This window comes from Solanum dulcamara, chromosome 10 (assembly GCF_947179165.1).
Source record: "Solanum dulcamara chromosome 10, daSolDulc1.2, whole genome shotgun sequence".
Taxonomy (NCBI): Eukaryota; Viridiplantae; Streptophyta; class Magnoliopsida; order Solanales; family Solanaceae; genus Solanum; species Solanum dulcamara.
In genome coordinates, this window is record NC_077246.1 from 3,207,669 (window position 1) to 3,222,824 (window position 15,156).

Here is a 15,156-nt window from a genome sequence, read left to right on the forward strand (position 1 = left end):
ATTCGCTAAGACGATTGTACCACATTCACCTTGATTTTTTCAGCCCATATAAAGATTTTTAAAGTTTTATTGAACAAATTTTCTGGGAATCTTTATATATTTCAGGCATTTTAAATCCTTCAGGAATTTTCATAAAAATATCGTTATCTAGAGAACCATATAAATAGGCTGTAACGACATCCATTAGATGCATGCCAAGTTTTTCATGAACTGCCAGATTTATAAGATACCTAAAAGTGATTGCATCCACCACAGGAGAATATGTTTTCATATAATCAATGCCGGGTCTTTGCAAAAATTCTTGTGCCACAAGTCGTACTTTATATCTTACGACTTTATTTTTCTCATTTCTTTTTCGCACAAAGACCCATTTGTACCCCATTGGTTTTATACCTTCAGGTGTTCAAACTATCGATCTGAAAACTTCGCGTTTTTCAAGCGAAGCTAATTCAACTTGAATTGCATCTTTCCATTTTGGCCAATCATTCCTCTGTCTACATTCATTGATAGATTTTGGTTCAAGATCCCTATTTTGTTGCATTATTTCAATAGCAACATTATAAGCAAAATTATTGCAGATAATTACATTATTTCGGTTTCATATTTTTCCTAATGAGATATAATTTATTGAAATTTTTTTATTATTTTCAGGCACCTTAACCTCTTCCAAAATCTTATCAATTGTTATATCTTCTCGCTCTTCTTGAGCAGGTTTTTCATATCATGACCATCTTAATTGTTTTCTCTTTTTCTTTTTCGAGAATTTTTATTTTTGGAACCGATCGGTCTACCATGTTTTAAATGTGGTTTAGACTCATTTGCATTAATTAATTGTCCTACTGGGATATCAACTCGAATTAGAGCATTAGCAGCTAGAATATGAGATTTAGTAACTCTTGATAGGTCAGTGAATGCATCTAGCAGTTGATTTGCAATATTTTGCAAAGGAATTATCTTTTGAACTTTCAATTCACATTTACTTGTACGAGGATCTAAATGAGATAGTGATAATGCATTACAATCTATTTTCCTTTTTAGCTGCTTATTTTCTCCCCCTAATGCTGGGTATACTGCTTCATCAAAATGACAATCAACAATCTTGCAGTAAATAAATCTCCAGTCATAGGTTCGAAATGTTTTATGATAGAAGGAGATTCATACCAAACATATATCCCAATCTTCTTTGGGGTCCCATTTTTGTGCGTTGTAGTGGAGCAATTAAAATATATACTGCACATCCAAATATTCTAAGATGGAAAATGTTTGGCTCATGACCAAAAGTCAATTGTAATGGAGAGACTTTATGATAACTTGTGGGTTTGATCCGCACAAGACTTGCTGCATGCAAAATAGCATAATCCCATAATGAAATGAGAAGTTTTATTTTCATAAGCATTGGTCTAGCAATTAATTGAAGACGTTTAATCAATGATTCCGCTAGACCATTTTGAGTATGAACATTAGCAACCGGATGCTCAACTATTATCCAGTGGACAAACAATAATCATTAAATGCCTGAGATGTGAACTCACCAGTATTATCAAGACGAATTGTCATTATTGCATAACCTGAAAATTGTGTTCTTAACTTAATTATTTGAGCAAGTAATCTCGTAAATGCCATATTAGAGTTGATAATAAGCATACATGTGACCATCTTGTAGATGCATCTATTAAAACCATATAATATTTGAATGGTCCACATGATGGGTGAATGAGCCCACATATATCACCCTGTATACCTTCTAGAAATGTTGGGGATTCAATGTCCACTTTAATTACTGATGGTCTAGTAATCAATTTGCCTTGAGAACATGCATCACAAGAGAATTCTTTAAATTGAAGAATCTTTTGGTTTTTCAAGGAGTATCCATGTGAACTCTCAATTATTTTGCGCATCATATTAAAACCGGGATGACTCAACCGGTCATGCCAAATAATAAAATTATTTGAGTTAGTAAACCTTTGGTTTACTATGACATGTGTTTCAATCATGCTAATACTTGTGAAGTATAAGCCAGATGAAAGAGTGGGTAACTTTTCAAGTATAAACTCGACATCATTCATTTCATTATTTGTAGTCTCAATATGATAACCATTTTGACGAATGTCTTTGAAACTTAATAAATTTTTTTGAGACTTACTACAATATAATGCTTCATTAATTGTTAAATTTGTTCCTCCGATAAGTACAAATTTAATTGTTAAATTTGATCCTTCAATTAATCTTGTACTATCAGATATTGTATTAATATTAGCTTTTTTCATACTCACACAAGAGAAATATTTCTTATCTCTTAAAATAGTGTGTGTTGTGACACTATTAATAAGACACATATCATCATAATTTATTTTAGATTCAACTGATGACTGAGGAATTTCCATATTCTTAATAAACAAAAAGATACATTATCAGAACGTGAAAAACTAAAAATATAAAAACTTTAAGAAATTGCACTGCCTTAAAAAATATTTTTACGAAGGACAATATAATATCAAACATAATAAGAAAATAATACCTATTTTTATAATATTTATCCTCAATTAGATGATCAATTCCTCAGTCAATATTCATAAACTCTTCAGCTTCCAAATGAATAATATTTGGTAGATCTCCAAAATCATCATTTTTATAAGCAAGATTTGCCTTAATATCTTCATATTTATTTGAGGGAGTTTCTTCATTATTATCATTTCAAAAATTCAAGTGCGCCTCCACATTATTATCTCTTCTTTTGAGAGAGCCTTGATAAATTTTCACAAAATAATTGGGCGTACGACATTCACGTGCCCAATGACCCTTCATACCACACCGATGGTAAATATTGAATTTACCTTTGCAAGGATTATTTTGAAGAACTTTATTGTTCTCATGTTTATTTTCATCATAATGACGATAATTGTTTCGTCCTCGCCCATGTCCATGAGCATGTCCACGACCACAGCCACGGCCGCGGCCGCAATAATTATTTTGTCTTGATTTAGACTGATTATGTGTTGCTACAATATTCGCTTCGGGGAATGGAGCAGACCTAGTGGGACGAGCTTCATGATTTTTCATTAGCAAAGTATTATTCTTCTCGGCCACAAGTAGGCATGTAATTAATTCAGAATATTTCTTCAACCCCTTTTCACGATATTGTTGTTGTAGCATAGCAACACATTTGAAGCGTGAAAAGTGAAAAGAGTTTTCTCAAGTAAGTCATCATCAGTGATAGTATCTCCACATAATTTTAACATGAAACTTACCTTGTTGATAGCAGAATTATACTCTGTCACAGTTTTAAAATCTTGAAATCGAAGGTGTATCCAGTCATATAGGGCTTTTGGTAACACTGTAAGTTTTAGGTGGTGATATCGATCCTTCAAATTTATCCATAACTCAAGGGGGGTTTTCACAGTTAAATATTCAGTTGTTAATCCTTTATGAATATAATGAAGGAGAAAAATCATGGCCTTTGCTTTATCTTGGCTTGATGCTTTATTTTCTTGTTTAATAGTATCACCAAGACCTTTTGCGTCAAGGTAAATTTCAGCATCAAGGATCCATGATAAATAATTTTTTCTAGAAATGTGAAGTGCCACAAACTCAAATTTTGATAAATTTGACATGATAAAACTGAGATAGAAATTAATTTAGAAAGAATAAAGATAACTAAAATTTAAAATTTTGAGTAGATATACCTGATATAGGAGTTAATATATCTAGAGAAAATTAGAACTTCATGCTGATAACGTGTTATAAAATAAATTAAACTTAAAAAATTAAGGCAGAGAGAAAAAAATATCAGAATGGAGAAAGCCAACAAACTCAGGCGGAGAGAAGAAAATATCAGAAGGGAGAAAGTCAAAGCCGTGTATGTATATCTTTTTTTTTACCATTCATTGTTCAAGATTTTGCCCATTATATAGGCATAACTGATGACCAAGTTGAGTGTAACAACAAGTGGGCAATTTGTCCACTTGAAAAAGGAAAATGAAAATGACATCCATTATTATAATGTTATAATAATAATAAATTTATTTTATAATATGCATATTTTTAAGTTCGATGATAGTGTAACTTAAGAAATAAATCTATAAGGTCTAGTTGATTAAAATAATATTATGTACCATAATATTGAGTTGTGACATTCCGTGCAATTACTTATAACTAGTTAAACTCACATACGGGGGCAGAGCTACATACTATCTAGGGGGTTTATCCTCTTGGTACTATCGAGTGTAAAATTTCTTACTATAGTGATATCAGTTGCTCCTCTTCGTCCGTGATTTTTTCCTTATTTAAAAGGGTTTCCACGTAAAATTTTTGGTGTCATTATTTTTCTATTTTATTTCTACTATTTTGACTATATATATTTTTGTGTTAGTCCATTTTTTCCAACAAACTGGTATCAGAGTAAGATTTTATCTGAGTATGTTCTGTGGTTGCAGGATAGTCTGAACTTCCACATCAGAAAAGATTTACTTTGATTTGCTATAGTTATTTTTTTTTTTGGGGGGGGGGGAATGATGGAAGCCAACACTAGTATAATGGTTACTTTGAATGGTGTTAATTATGCCATTTGAAAGGGGAAAATGGAAGACTTGCTTTATGTCAAGAATTTTTATTAACCAGTCTTTACCACTGTAAATCTAGATAATAAAATAGATGAAGAGTGAAATCTATTGCATAGACAAGTGTGTGGAATTGTTAGGCAATATGTTGATGATAATGTGTTGAACCATATTTTTGGGGTGACACACGCTCGTACCCTATGAGAGCATCTTGAAAGCTTATATGCTCGGAAGACTGGAAATAATAAAATGTTCTTAATAAAGCAAATGTTAAGTTTAAAATATCATGATAGTTCTCCGATGACAAATCACCTGAATAATTTTTAGGAAATCATGAATCAGTTATCTGCTATGGGTATTAAATTTGATGAAGAAATTCAAGGCATACTTCTACTTGGTTCCCTACCAGGCTCTTGGAAAATATTTAGAATTTCATTGTCAAATTTTGCTCTGGATGGTGTGATCTCTATGGATTCCGCCAAGAGTAGTGTCTTGAACAAAGAAATGAGAAGAAAATCTCAAGGTTCTTCTTTTTATTCATCGGATATCCGGGTAACTGGCCCTAGGGGGAGAAATAAAAATCGTGGTTCTCAAAATAGAGAACATAGCAGAAGCAAATTCAGAGGCAGACTTAGAGATATTGAGTGTTATTATTATGGCATAAAAAGGCACACATAGTGGTTCTGCCGAAAATTAAAGAGGGAGAACAAGGAAAAAAATAAAAATAAAGAAGATGATAATGAAAATTGCCTAGCCACTGTCTCTACCTAAGATCTTGTTACAATTTTTGATGCAGATCTGATAAATATTACTTATGATGAGTCAAGCTGAGTTGTGGACACTGGTGCTGCATCTCATGTGACATCAAGGAAGGAATTTTTCTCTTCCTTTACTCCTGGTGACTTTGGAACCTTGAGTATGAGTAATGAGACTGTATCAGGGTGGTTGGTATTGGTACAATCTGTTTGGAAACTAGTATTGAAACTAAACTAGTTTTGAACAATGTAAAACATGCACCTGATGTTCGTCTGTACCTAATTTCTGTTGGCATTCTAGATGATGAAGGATATGTTACTACCAATAGTGGTGGAAAATGGAAACTTATTAAGGGTTCCTTGGCTATGGCTCGTGGTAACAAATATCGTGGTCTATACTGGACTACGACTTCTACTTGTGCCAATAGGGTGAATGCAGTTGAGAGCGATAACTCCTCAATGTTGTGGCATAAGAGGCTTAGCCACATCAGTGAGAAAGGAATCAATGTTTTGGCTATGAAGAAATTGTTGTCTGATTTCCAAAGTGCTAAATTAGAAAAGTGTAAGCATTGCTTGGCGGGAAAACTAAACAGGGTCTCCTTTAAGTCTAACCCTCCTTCAAGAAAGACAGAGTTGCTTGAGTTGATGCACTCTGATTTATGCTGTCCAATGAAGACAAAGACTCAGGGTGGTGCACTCTACTTTGTCACTTTCATTGATGACTGCTCAAGAAAGCTTTGGGTCTATGTCTTGAAGACTAAAGACCAAGTGTGGGGTGTCTTTAAGCAGTTTTAAGGTTTAGTTGAAAGAGAAACTGGAAAAAAATTGAAATGTATTCGTACTGATAATGGTGGTGAATATCGTGGACCATTTGACGAATACTACAAGCATCAAGGTATTAGACACCAAAAGACTCCTCATAAGACTCTTCAACTTAATGAGTTGGCTGAGAGGATGAACACGATCTTGATGGAAAGAGTTAGATGTTTGCTTTCTGAAGCAAAGTTGCCGAACTCTTTTTGGGTGAGGCCTTATTGACCGCTGCACATGTTATTAACTTATCTCCTGTTTTTAATTTGCAAAGTGATATTTCAAATAGAGTTTGGTGTGGAAAAGATGTTTTCTATGACCATTTGAAAGTATTTGGCTGCAAAGCCTTTGTATATGTGCCGAAAGATGAGAGGTCAAAGTAAGATGCCAAGACAAGGCAGTGCATCTTTGTTGAATATGGCCTTGATGAATTTGGTTACAGGCTATATGATCCAATTGAGAAGAAGTTGGTGAAAAGTCGGGATGTCGTCTCATGAAAAATCAAATAATTGAAGATATTGACAAAGCGGAGAAGCTAAAATCTTCAAGTTTAGATGGAGTAGTCCATCTTGATCAAGTTCCTCAAACAAGTGTGAATGACGTTGGTGGGCTTGATGATCATGGTGATGCTCAGAATCAAGTCCCAGATCAATATGTTGATGTTGATGATAACAATGATGTTGTTATTGATGATGCTCCTGCTCATTAAGTTATTGACGAATCAAATATTTCTCTTAGAAGGTCCACAAGACAGCGTATTCCTTCCTCTCGCTATTGACTTAATGAGTATGTGCTACTCACTGATGAGGGTGAACCAGAGTGTTATAAGGAGGCCATGGAAGATAAACATAAGGATCAGTGGATTGAAGCCATGCAAGATAAGATGAAATCTTTGCACGAGAATCACACTTATGAGTTGATGAAATTGCCTAGGGGCATGCGAGCTTTAAAGAACAAGTGGGTATTCAAAGTCAAAGTTGAATAACACATCTTGAAGCCCAGATACAAAGCTAGATTGGTTGTTAAAGGATTTGGTCAAAGAAAGAATATTGACTTTCACAAAATATTTTCTCTTGTTGTGAAAATGTCCTCAATTCGTACAGTTCTTGGTTTAGCTGCTAGTCTTAATTTAGAGATTGAGCAGATGGATGTGAAGATAATTTTTCTTCATGGTGACCTAGAAGAGGAGATTTATATGGAATAACCTAAGGGCTTCAAAGTAAATGGTAGAGAAAATTTTATGTGCAAACTCAAAAAGAATCTCTATGGGTTAAAGCAAGCTCTTAGACAGTGATACAAAAAGTTTAAATATATTATGGGGGAGCAAGGCTACAAGAAGACTTCTTCAAATCATTGTGTATTTGTACAAAAATTTTCTAATGATGATTTTATCATCCTCCTGTTATATGTGGATGATATGTTAATTGTGGGCAGGAATACTTCTAAGATTGACGAGCTGAAGAAAGAGTTGTGTAAGTCTTTTGCTATGAAAGACTTGGGTCATGCCAAAAAAAATTTGGGCATGAGAATTACTCCTCTTAGGGATGAAAGAAAGATTTATCTCTCATAAGAGAAGTACATTGAATGTGTACTGAAGCACTTCAACATGAAGAATGCTAAGCCTGTTAACACACATTTTGCTGGTCATATGAAGTTGAGCAAGAAGATGTGTCATACAGCTCGGGAGAAAAAAGTGAACATGGCCAAAGTTCCATATTCATCCATCGTCGGAAGTCTAATGTATGCACTAGACCTGATATTGCTCATGCTGTTGGTGTTGTTAGTAGGTTTCTCGATAATCCAGAAAAATTACATTGGGAAGCCGTAAAGTGGATACTCAAGTATCTGAGAGGAAGGTCAGATAAATGTTTGTGTTTTGGAGGATCAAATCCAATCTTGAAGGGCTATACAGATGCTGATATGACAGGTGGACTTGATAACAGAAAATCCACTACTGGATATTTGTTCACTTTTTCAGGGGGAGCTATATCATGACAGTCAAAGTTGCAGAAGTGTGTTGCACTGACTACAACTGAAGCTGAGTATATTGCAGCTACTGAAGCTGGCAAGGAGATGATATGGCTCAAGCAATTTCTTCAAGAGATTGGTTTGCATCATAAGGAGTATGTCGTTTATTGTGACAGTCAAAGTGCAATAGACTTGAGCAAGAATTCACTGTACCATGCAAGGACTAAACTTATAGACGTGAGATATCACTGGATTCGAGAAAAGATAGAAAACGAATCTATGTAGGTTGAAAAGATCTCTACAAATGAGAATGCTGCAGATATGTTGACCAAAGTGGTAACAAGGGACAAGTTCGAACTGTGCAAAGAACTTGTTGGCATGAGCTCTCTCTGAGAAGATGAAAATACCTCATTCTAGTGTATGGGACTGGAGGGGGAGATTTGTGGGGTCCAGTTCCCGTTTCAAATTCATAGAAGGAGTCAAATATGGTTGCAATTGTTTAACAATTGCTCCATGTTTTTTGTCAAATATTGTTGCCAATTGGTTCAGCAATTTGCTCCGTGTTTTTTTGTCAAACATGGTAGGCAAGGTTGGTGGGAAGAGTTCCTATAAAAGGATCTCTTCAGCTCCTCATTCAATACACCAATTAACAGAGAGACAATATTTAGAGAGCTATGAGGTTTTGATAGACTATATATAATAAAATAGTATGTGATATTTTTAGTAAGGTGAGAGATCAAAAGAGTGATATTCCTTTTGAGTGTGTGGTAGTCATTTTTGAGTATTTTACTTGGTACTACCCAATGTAAAATTCCTTACTATAGTGATATCTATTGTTCCTCTTGGCCTATGGTTTTTCCCTTATTTAAAAGAGTTTTCACGTAAAATTCTTGATGTCATTATTTTTCTATTTTATTTATACTATTTTGACTATATATATTTTTGTGTTAGTTCATTTTTTCCAACACATCTGAACCCCCTTCGTCTTAAAAAATTACACTGTATATATATGATTAATTTTTGATTTATACATATATGTACTTAGTGATGAACCCCCTCATCATAAGCTTAGTGATGTACCCCCGCATCATAAGCTAAGGGCTTGGTTCAGTGGTAAAGGAGATTCATGATGTGCATGGTGCCGTAGGTTCAAATCCGAGTAACAACAACCTTATTTTACAGTTGATTTTACTAGATACTACAATATTGAACAATAAATTTCTTTTCTATTTTTGTAAATTAAGTAAAACTTATAACTTTTTTTAAGTTTTCATAATTAAAATTAAAAGAAATACATTTTCTCATACCTGTTTTAAGTCAGACGTTTAATTTATATTTGATTAAGGAATATGATTGGATTTGGAAGGCCAGGATCCTTCTACTAAAGAAAAAAATGTGGCTTTAAGGTGCAAATCAAGAATTAAAAAAATCCTTATCATTAAAGGTTTTTAAAATTATTTATCTTATGTCAGTAGTTTTTTTTTGATAATATAATCTTCTATATTTTTTATTTAGTTTCAAAAATTGAATAGCGTGTATATACAACAATGACGCAGATAAAATCCAAAATTAAAATTAAAAAAAAATACATTCTCTCATACTCATTTAATATTATGTCAAACACTTACTTTTTTGATTTTATTGTTCGTGTTAAAGTAGAGTTGAATTTTATTTAATTGCTTATATCAAAACCTACCCGTTTATATTTGATCCGATCCAACCCGCTTATTTGTAAATACTATCAGTATTTGCTTACTTATTTTCTTGAACCCCTCGATAAGAATTTTACCTCCGCCACTAAACACATACTTCACCAATATAATGTATTTTTCACCAAATATAAATGTAAGACACATGTTTATTCATACATATTTTCATTGCAAAATAACAACGATTAAATAACATATATTTTCACATTAAATTTAACCATTGACGTGATATTATTTGATTTTATGTAAATATGGCGTATTTGTTTTAGAGACCGTTTTGATGGATTTACGAGCTATTTTAATTATTTTTTTAGTGTTTGACAGAATTTAGAGGATTGACTTTTTGCTTATTTTTATTATGTTTAACTTAAAAATAAATGCTTATAAGTATTGTATTTTATTTTATTCAAACGTTACAAAATTATTTTTAACTTAAAAACACCTAAAATAAGTCAATTCAAACGGGCTCTTAACTTTGAAATAAAGTGTTTTTACAATAAAAGCAATAAATTTAATAATTTCAACCAGACTCTTAGTTACTATTTAAATATTTTCTTTGATCATAACTTTTTCAAATACTCTCTAAATATTCTGTATGATTAACTATTATTTATAGTATTTTTTTTATAGTTTCTAAATATATACAATATTTTGAAAATTTCCCTCTTAATTCAAATGAACCCAAACATATTAAAACAAAAAGATAAAGTATTTACAATATATATACTTTCTTCGTCTCAAAATATGTGTCATCTTAGCAAAAAAAATATAAGAGAAGTATCGTAAACACCCCTAAATTTAGTGCAAATTATTAGTTTCGTCTTCGAATTATTGACAACCTTAGAAACACTCCTTTATTTGACTAACTAAACTTTGATACACATCCAAATTTATCACATGATATAACAAGTGGTTTCAAACTTTTGTAGAAGCATGATGCTCTTAATAACAATCCAAAAGAATTGTTGAAACACCCAAAACTTGACGAGTATTCAGGAGTGCATTTCACTTATGTTATAAAATCAAGAGTATATTTAAATTTAGTTAGTGAAGTAAAATGATGCTTTTAAAATTGTTAATAATTCAAGGATAAGAGTAATAATTTACACTTTTGAATAATTATTTCAAAAAAATTAAAACAGATAACGTGGACAAGTAATACTATACAAAGTGAATAGTAAAAAAATCTTTATATATATATAAAGCCTGAGAAAGCTGAAAGGAAACTCAAAAACGTGCTCTTCCCTCTACCATAATGGCCACCACAAATCGAGACGAATCCGATAAAGACAGTACGGCTTCTTCTTCAATAACAATGCCGGAATCCAGTCGCCGGAGTTGGATGAGTAGTACTAATCTCAGTAGTTTCAGTAGTCGCCGGAGCTCAATTTCAATTTGCAATGAAAACCCCTATTTTTCCAACTCACACAAACCACACAAATCAAATCAAATCCCTTGGGAACTCATTCGACGGATCCGGGTCGAATCGGGTCAAATCAAACTCGAGCATTTCCGATTACTCCGCCGTGTCGGCGGCGGCGATATCGGTAGTGTTTACTTGTGTGAAATTAGAAATCCGGTTGTTGGTTTACCGCAGTGTTTTTACGCTATGAAGGTTGTGGATAGAGAAGCTGTTGAGATAAGGAAGAAATTGCAGAGAGCGGAAATGGAGAAGGAGATTTTGGGGATTATTGATCATCCATTTTTGCCTACTTTGTATGCACAATTTGAAGCTTCACATTATTCGTGTTTGGTTATGGAGTATTGTCCCGGCGGAGATTTGCATGCCGTCCGCCAACGGCAGACCGGAAAACGTTTCACCATTTCCTCTGCTAAGTAAGTTATTTATTTTCAAGTTTTAAGTTATATACGCGGACAACATAAAACTATTTAAAGATAATTGCATTTATTTTGATGGTATTAAACAATTATTATACCGATAGTTTATATAAATTAAACTCTTAATTATATTGATCGGTTATCTAGAAAAAAACATTAAGGTCACTCCTATAACTAGTTAAACTACTTTGGTAATATAAACATATATTTACACTATCAATATATTTAACTTAAATTATTCATAATTACTCTTGATCCATCGATCCGTTATAGAACATTTTTATTGTTTAGTTCTTGTTATTTTTTACTAACACATTTAATTATTTATCAATTAACCAATTTTTTTAAAACTATATATGATATAGAGTCTGTTTGAATTAGCTTATAAGTTGTTTATAACCTATTTTTAGTTTTTTTTTTGAATGTTTGACTGACCAACTTAAATTTATTGTGTGTTTAAAATAAGCCCAAAAAAATAATTGCTTAGCTTACCTAAAATAACTTATAAGCCAAAAAAAATTGAGTTACCAAGCTTATAAACTTCTTTAAAAAAAAAAAAAAGCTTATCCAAACATGCTGATAGTCTTTTTACCTCTATGCTTTTATGCCAAGCTTTTAATAATAGCCACTTTATCTTGTGACATCTTTAGTATTTCCATGACTTCTTCACTTTCATTATAATTTTTTTTTCGAACTACTTTGAAATGTTTTTTCTTGAGTCGAGAGTCTATCTAAAACAATCCATCTACTTCCCAAGACAGGAATAAGGTCTGTATACATGCTATCCCTCTCCAGACCTCACTTGTGGGGTTATACTACCCTAAGTATGTTGTTATTTTATCTTATGTGATTTTGTTTTTTTTATTTATAGGTTTTATGCTGCAGAAATACTATTGGCATTAGAATATCTCCATATGATGGGAATTGTATACAGAGATTTAAAGCCAGAAAATGTGCTTGTAAGATCAGATGGTCACATTATGCTTTCAGATTTTGATCTTTCTTTTAAATGTGATGAAGTTGTTCCAACACTGATAAAGTCGAAAACAACAAAATCCATTGTCAAAACCCCAAGAAATTCTTATTGTGCTATGCCAATTCAACCAGTCTTATCCTGTTTCTTATCACAAAAAACAGAACAAAAACATGAAATCCAAGAACAGAATCAAGAGATTGTTGCTGAACCTATAAATGCTCGATCGAAATCATTCGTTGGAACACATGAATATTTAGCCCCTGAGGTGATTTCAGGGCAGGGTCATGGAAGTGCAGTAGATTGGTGGACACTAGGGGTGTTTCTGTATGAACTTATTTTCGGTACCACCCCTTTTAAAGGAGAGAATAATGAGAAAACGCTCGTCAACATACTGAAGAAACCATTGACATTCCCAAGAATCGCGATAAGTAGCAGCAGAGAGTATGAAGAAATGGTGAAAGTTCAAGATTTGATTTGTAGATTACTTGTGAAGAATCCCAAGAAGAGAATTGGGAGTTTACAAGGTTCTGTTGAAATCAAGAAACATGACTTCTTTAAAGGTGTAAATTGGGCTTTGATTAGGTCAATTAAGCCACCAGAAGTACCAAATGATTTGGTGAAAATGAGGGGTGTTAGAGGTGCTGCTGTTGTTCCAAAATTGAGCAAGAAACAAAGGGAAGAACCTTATCAAATCCCTCAGTATTTTGATTACTTTTAAACATTGTAAATAGTTTAGGGTAATTAATTAACAAGATAGCAAGTTGTAATCATGTATCACATGAAGAAAATAGCTAGTTGTTTTCATATACATGTTTCTCTTTTAACATTATCTGCTTTTAGATAAAGTTCGGACGATTTTTCTCCGAAAGGTCTCACACTATTTTGGAGTATACTTACATCTCAACGATCAATCACACATCCATCAATATCCTTCTATCGAACTAAGCTTCACATGATTCTCATAAACCTCCTGAACTAAGTTCCACATGGTCGATCATTTCATGTGCTTATATGAAGATACATTGTGTGTCATCCATATCGTATGACTATTTATCGCCTTGAAGCCCAATAGTTAGCTTGTTCGTGGGTGTGTTCTCCAAAAACTCTAGTAAAGGTAGTAAATCGAGTCTCACGTCATCACTTGACAATCTTCATACTTGTCTCCCAACACTATAGATTTTGAATCAAGTTTTAGGCTAATTCACTCCAAAGATATACTTTAAACAATAAAAACTTATTCGATCTAGATATTTATATCAAATCAAATGAATGCATTACATGCATAAAAATATTTGCATCTATCACTCAACCATCATTAACTAATATTTTCACTTCATTAAATTACTTATTTATAGACTAAATCAGTGTAAACACCTTCTAATATACTGTGATATTATTCACTTTGATCGAACCATGCTCAATTTTTTTTAGTAGAATTAAAGATTAGGAACATTCCTTTAATCTATGCACCGAAATGTTACATGTAAGAAGTGGGGGCAAAACATAATTGTCACCATGTTTTCATGTGATAGCCATTATTACAATCTGAATTTATCATGGAAATATTAAAAAGGTTACCATAAATTCAATAAATTTGTTCTCTTTTTGTTAATATCTTTTTTTACCTTTTCTTCTCAAGGTACTTCAATATCTAAGGTCTAGGATTCATCCTTGTCATTTAATAATTTTTCTTTCATTATTATAACAGCACCAACAATCTAAGTAGCCCATCATGTTCCTTCCCTTTTTTCCACTTATGCATAAAATTAATTGGCAATTATTGTACCATTTTTTATTTTTTTATTTTTACAAATATTAGTTTTTTGGATTGCTAATTAAGTTTTAGTTAGTATTTTAAAATTAAAAGCTTGATTCAAGGCGTCTGCAAAATACTGCCATCTATTTCAAAATATAAAAGCCCTTAGCACTCCGAGACGAGTGGTGGACGACCCTACAGCTCTACAAAGTCAGAATCAAATCTTTCTATTGGCTTTCTCAATTTATTCGTTAATAATAATTAAAGGATGTGAAACGAATACTTCTAGTTGCTTCATCATTGGCGGCTATATGTATTTTCGTGGAAAAAATGAATGAAAAGCTATATGAGCGTGCTATTTTCAAGTTAATTAATAGATGACCTGATTTGTTCTGATAGATTGAAAGAGAGTCAGAATTTAGTTATTTTCTCATGTAAAAATAATGTTTTGATACTAGTTAAAACGCCAAAAAAATTGGAAATTTTTTGTTGGAGTTTGAACATTTATCATTTGAATTTCACGAATCATTCTTGAAATTCAAATTGATAAGATTTAAATTTCATGAATCGTTTATAAAATTTGAAACTCAAGCAAAATATTTTACGTTTCGACCGTAAAAAATTAAGCTTTCGTGACTCGTTCTTAAAATTAAGCGGATCAAATATTTAAACTTCATCTATCGTTCATGAAATTTAAAATTTCACTAAATTTTCGAACTCTTTATGTGCTAAAATAGTCTAGCTAAATAGCTTAATAAATTAAAAGGTTACCATGAATTCAATATTT

General features: G+C 32.5%; 1 protein-coding gene across 1 annotated transcript; it reads left to right on the top strand.

Annotated features, from left to right (window-relative positions):
- Positions 1 to 11,015: 11,015 nt before the first annotated feature.
- LOC129870401 (protein kinase PINOID 2) lies at positions 11,016 to 13,435 on the top strand. The gene is made up of 2 exons (XM_055945176.1): positions 11,016 to 11,634; positions 12,509 to 13,435. Exons 1-2 carry the CDS (start codon positions 11,054 to 11,056, stop codon positions 13,329 to 13,331), a joined length of 1,404 nt encoding a protein of 467 aa, XP_055801151.1. The 5' UTR covers positions 11,016 to 11,053; the 3' UTR covers positions 13,332 to 13,435.
- The last annotated feature ends 1,721 nt before the right edge of the window (positions 13,436 to 15,156 follow it).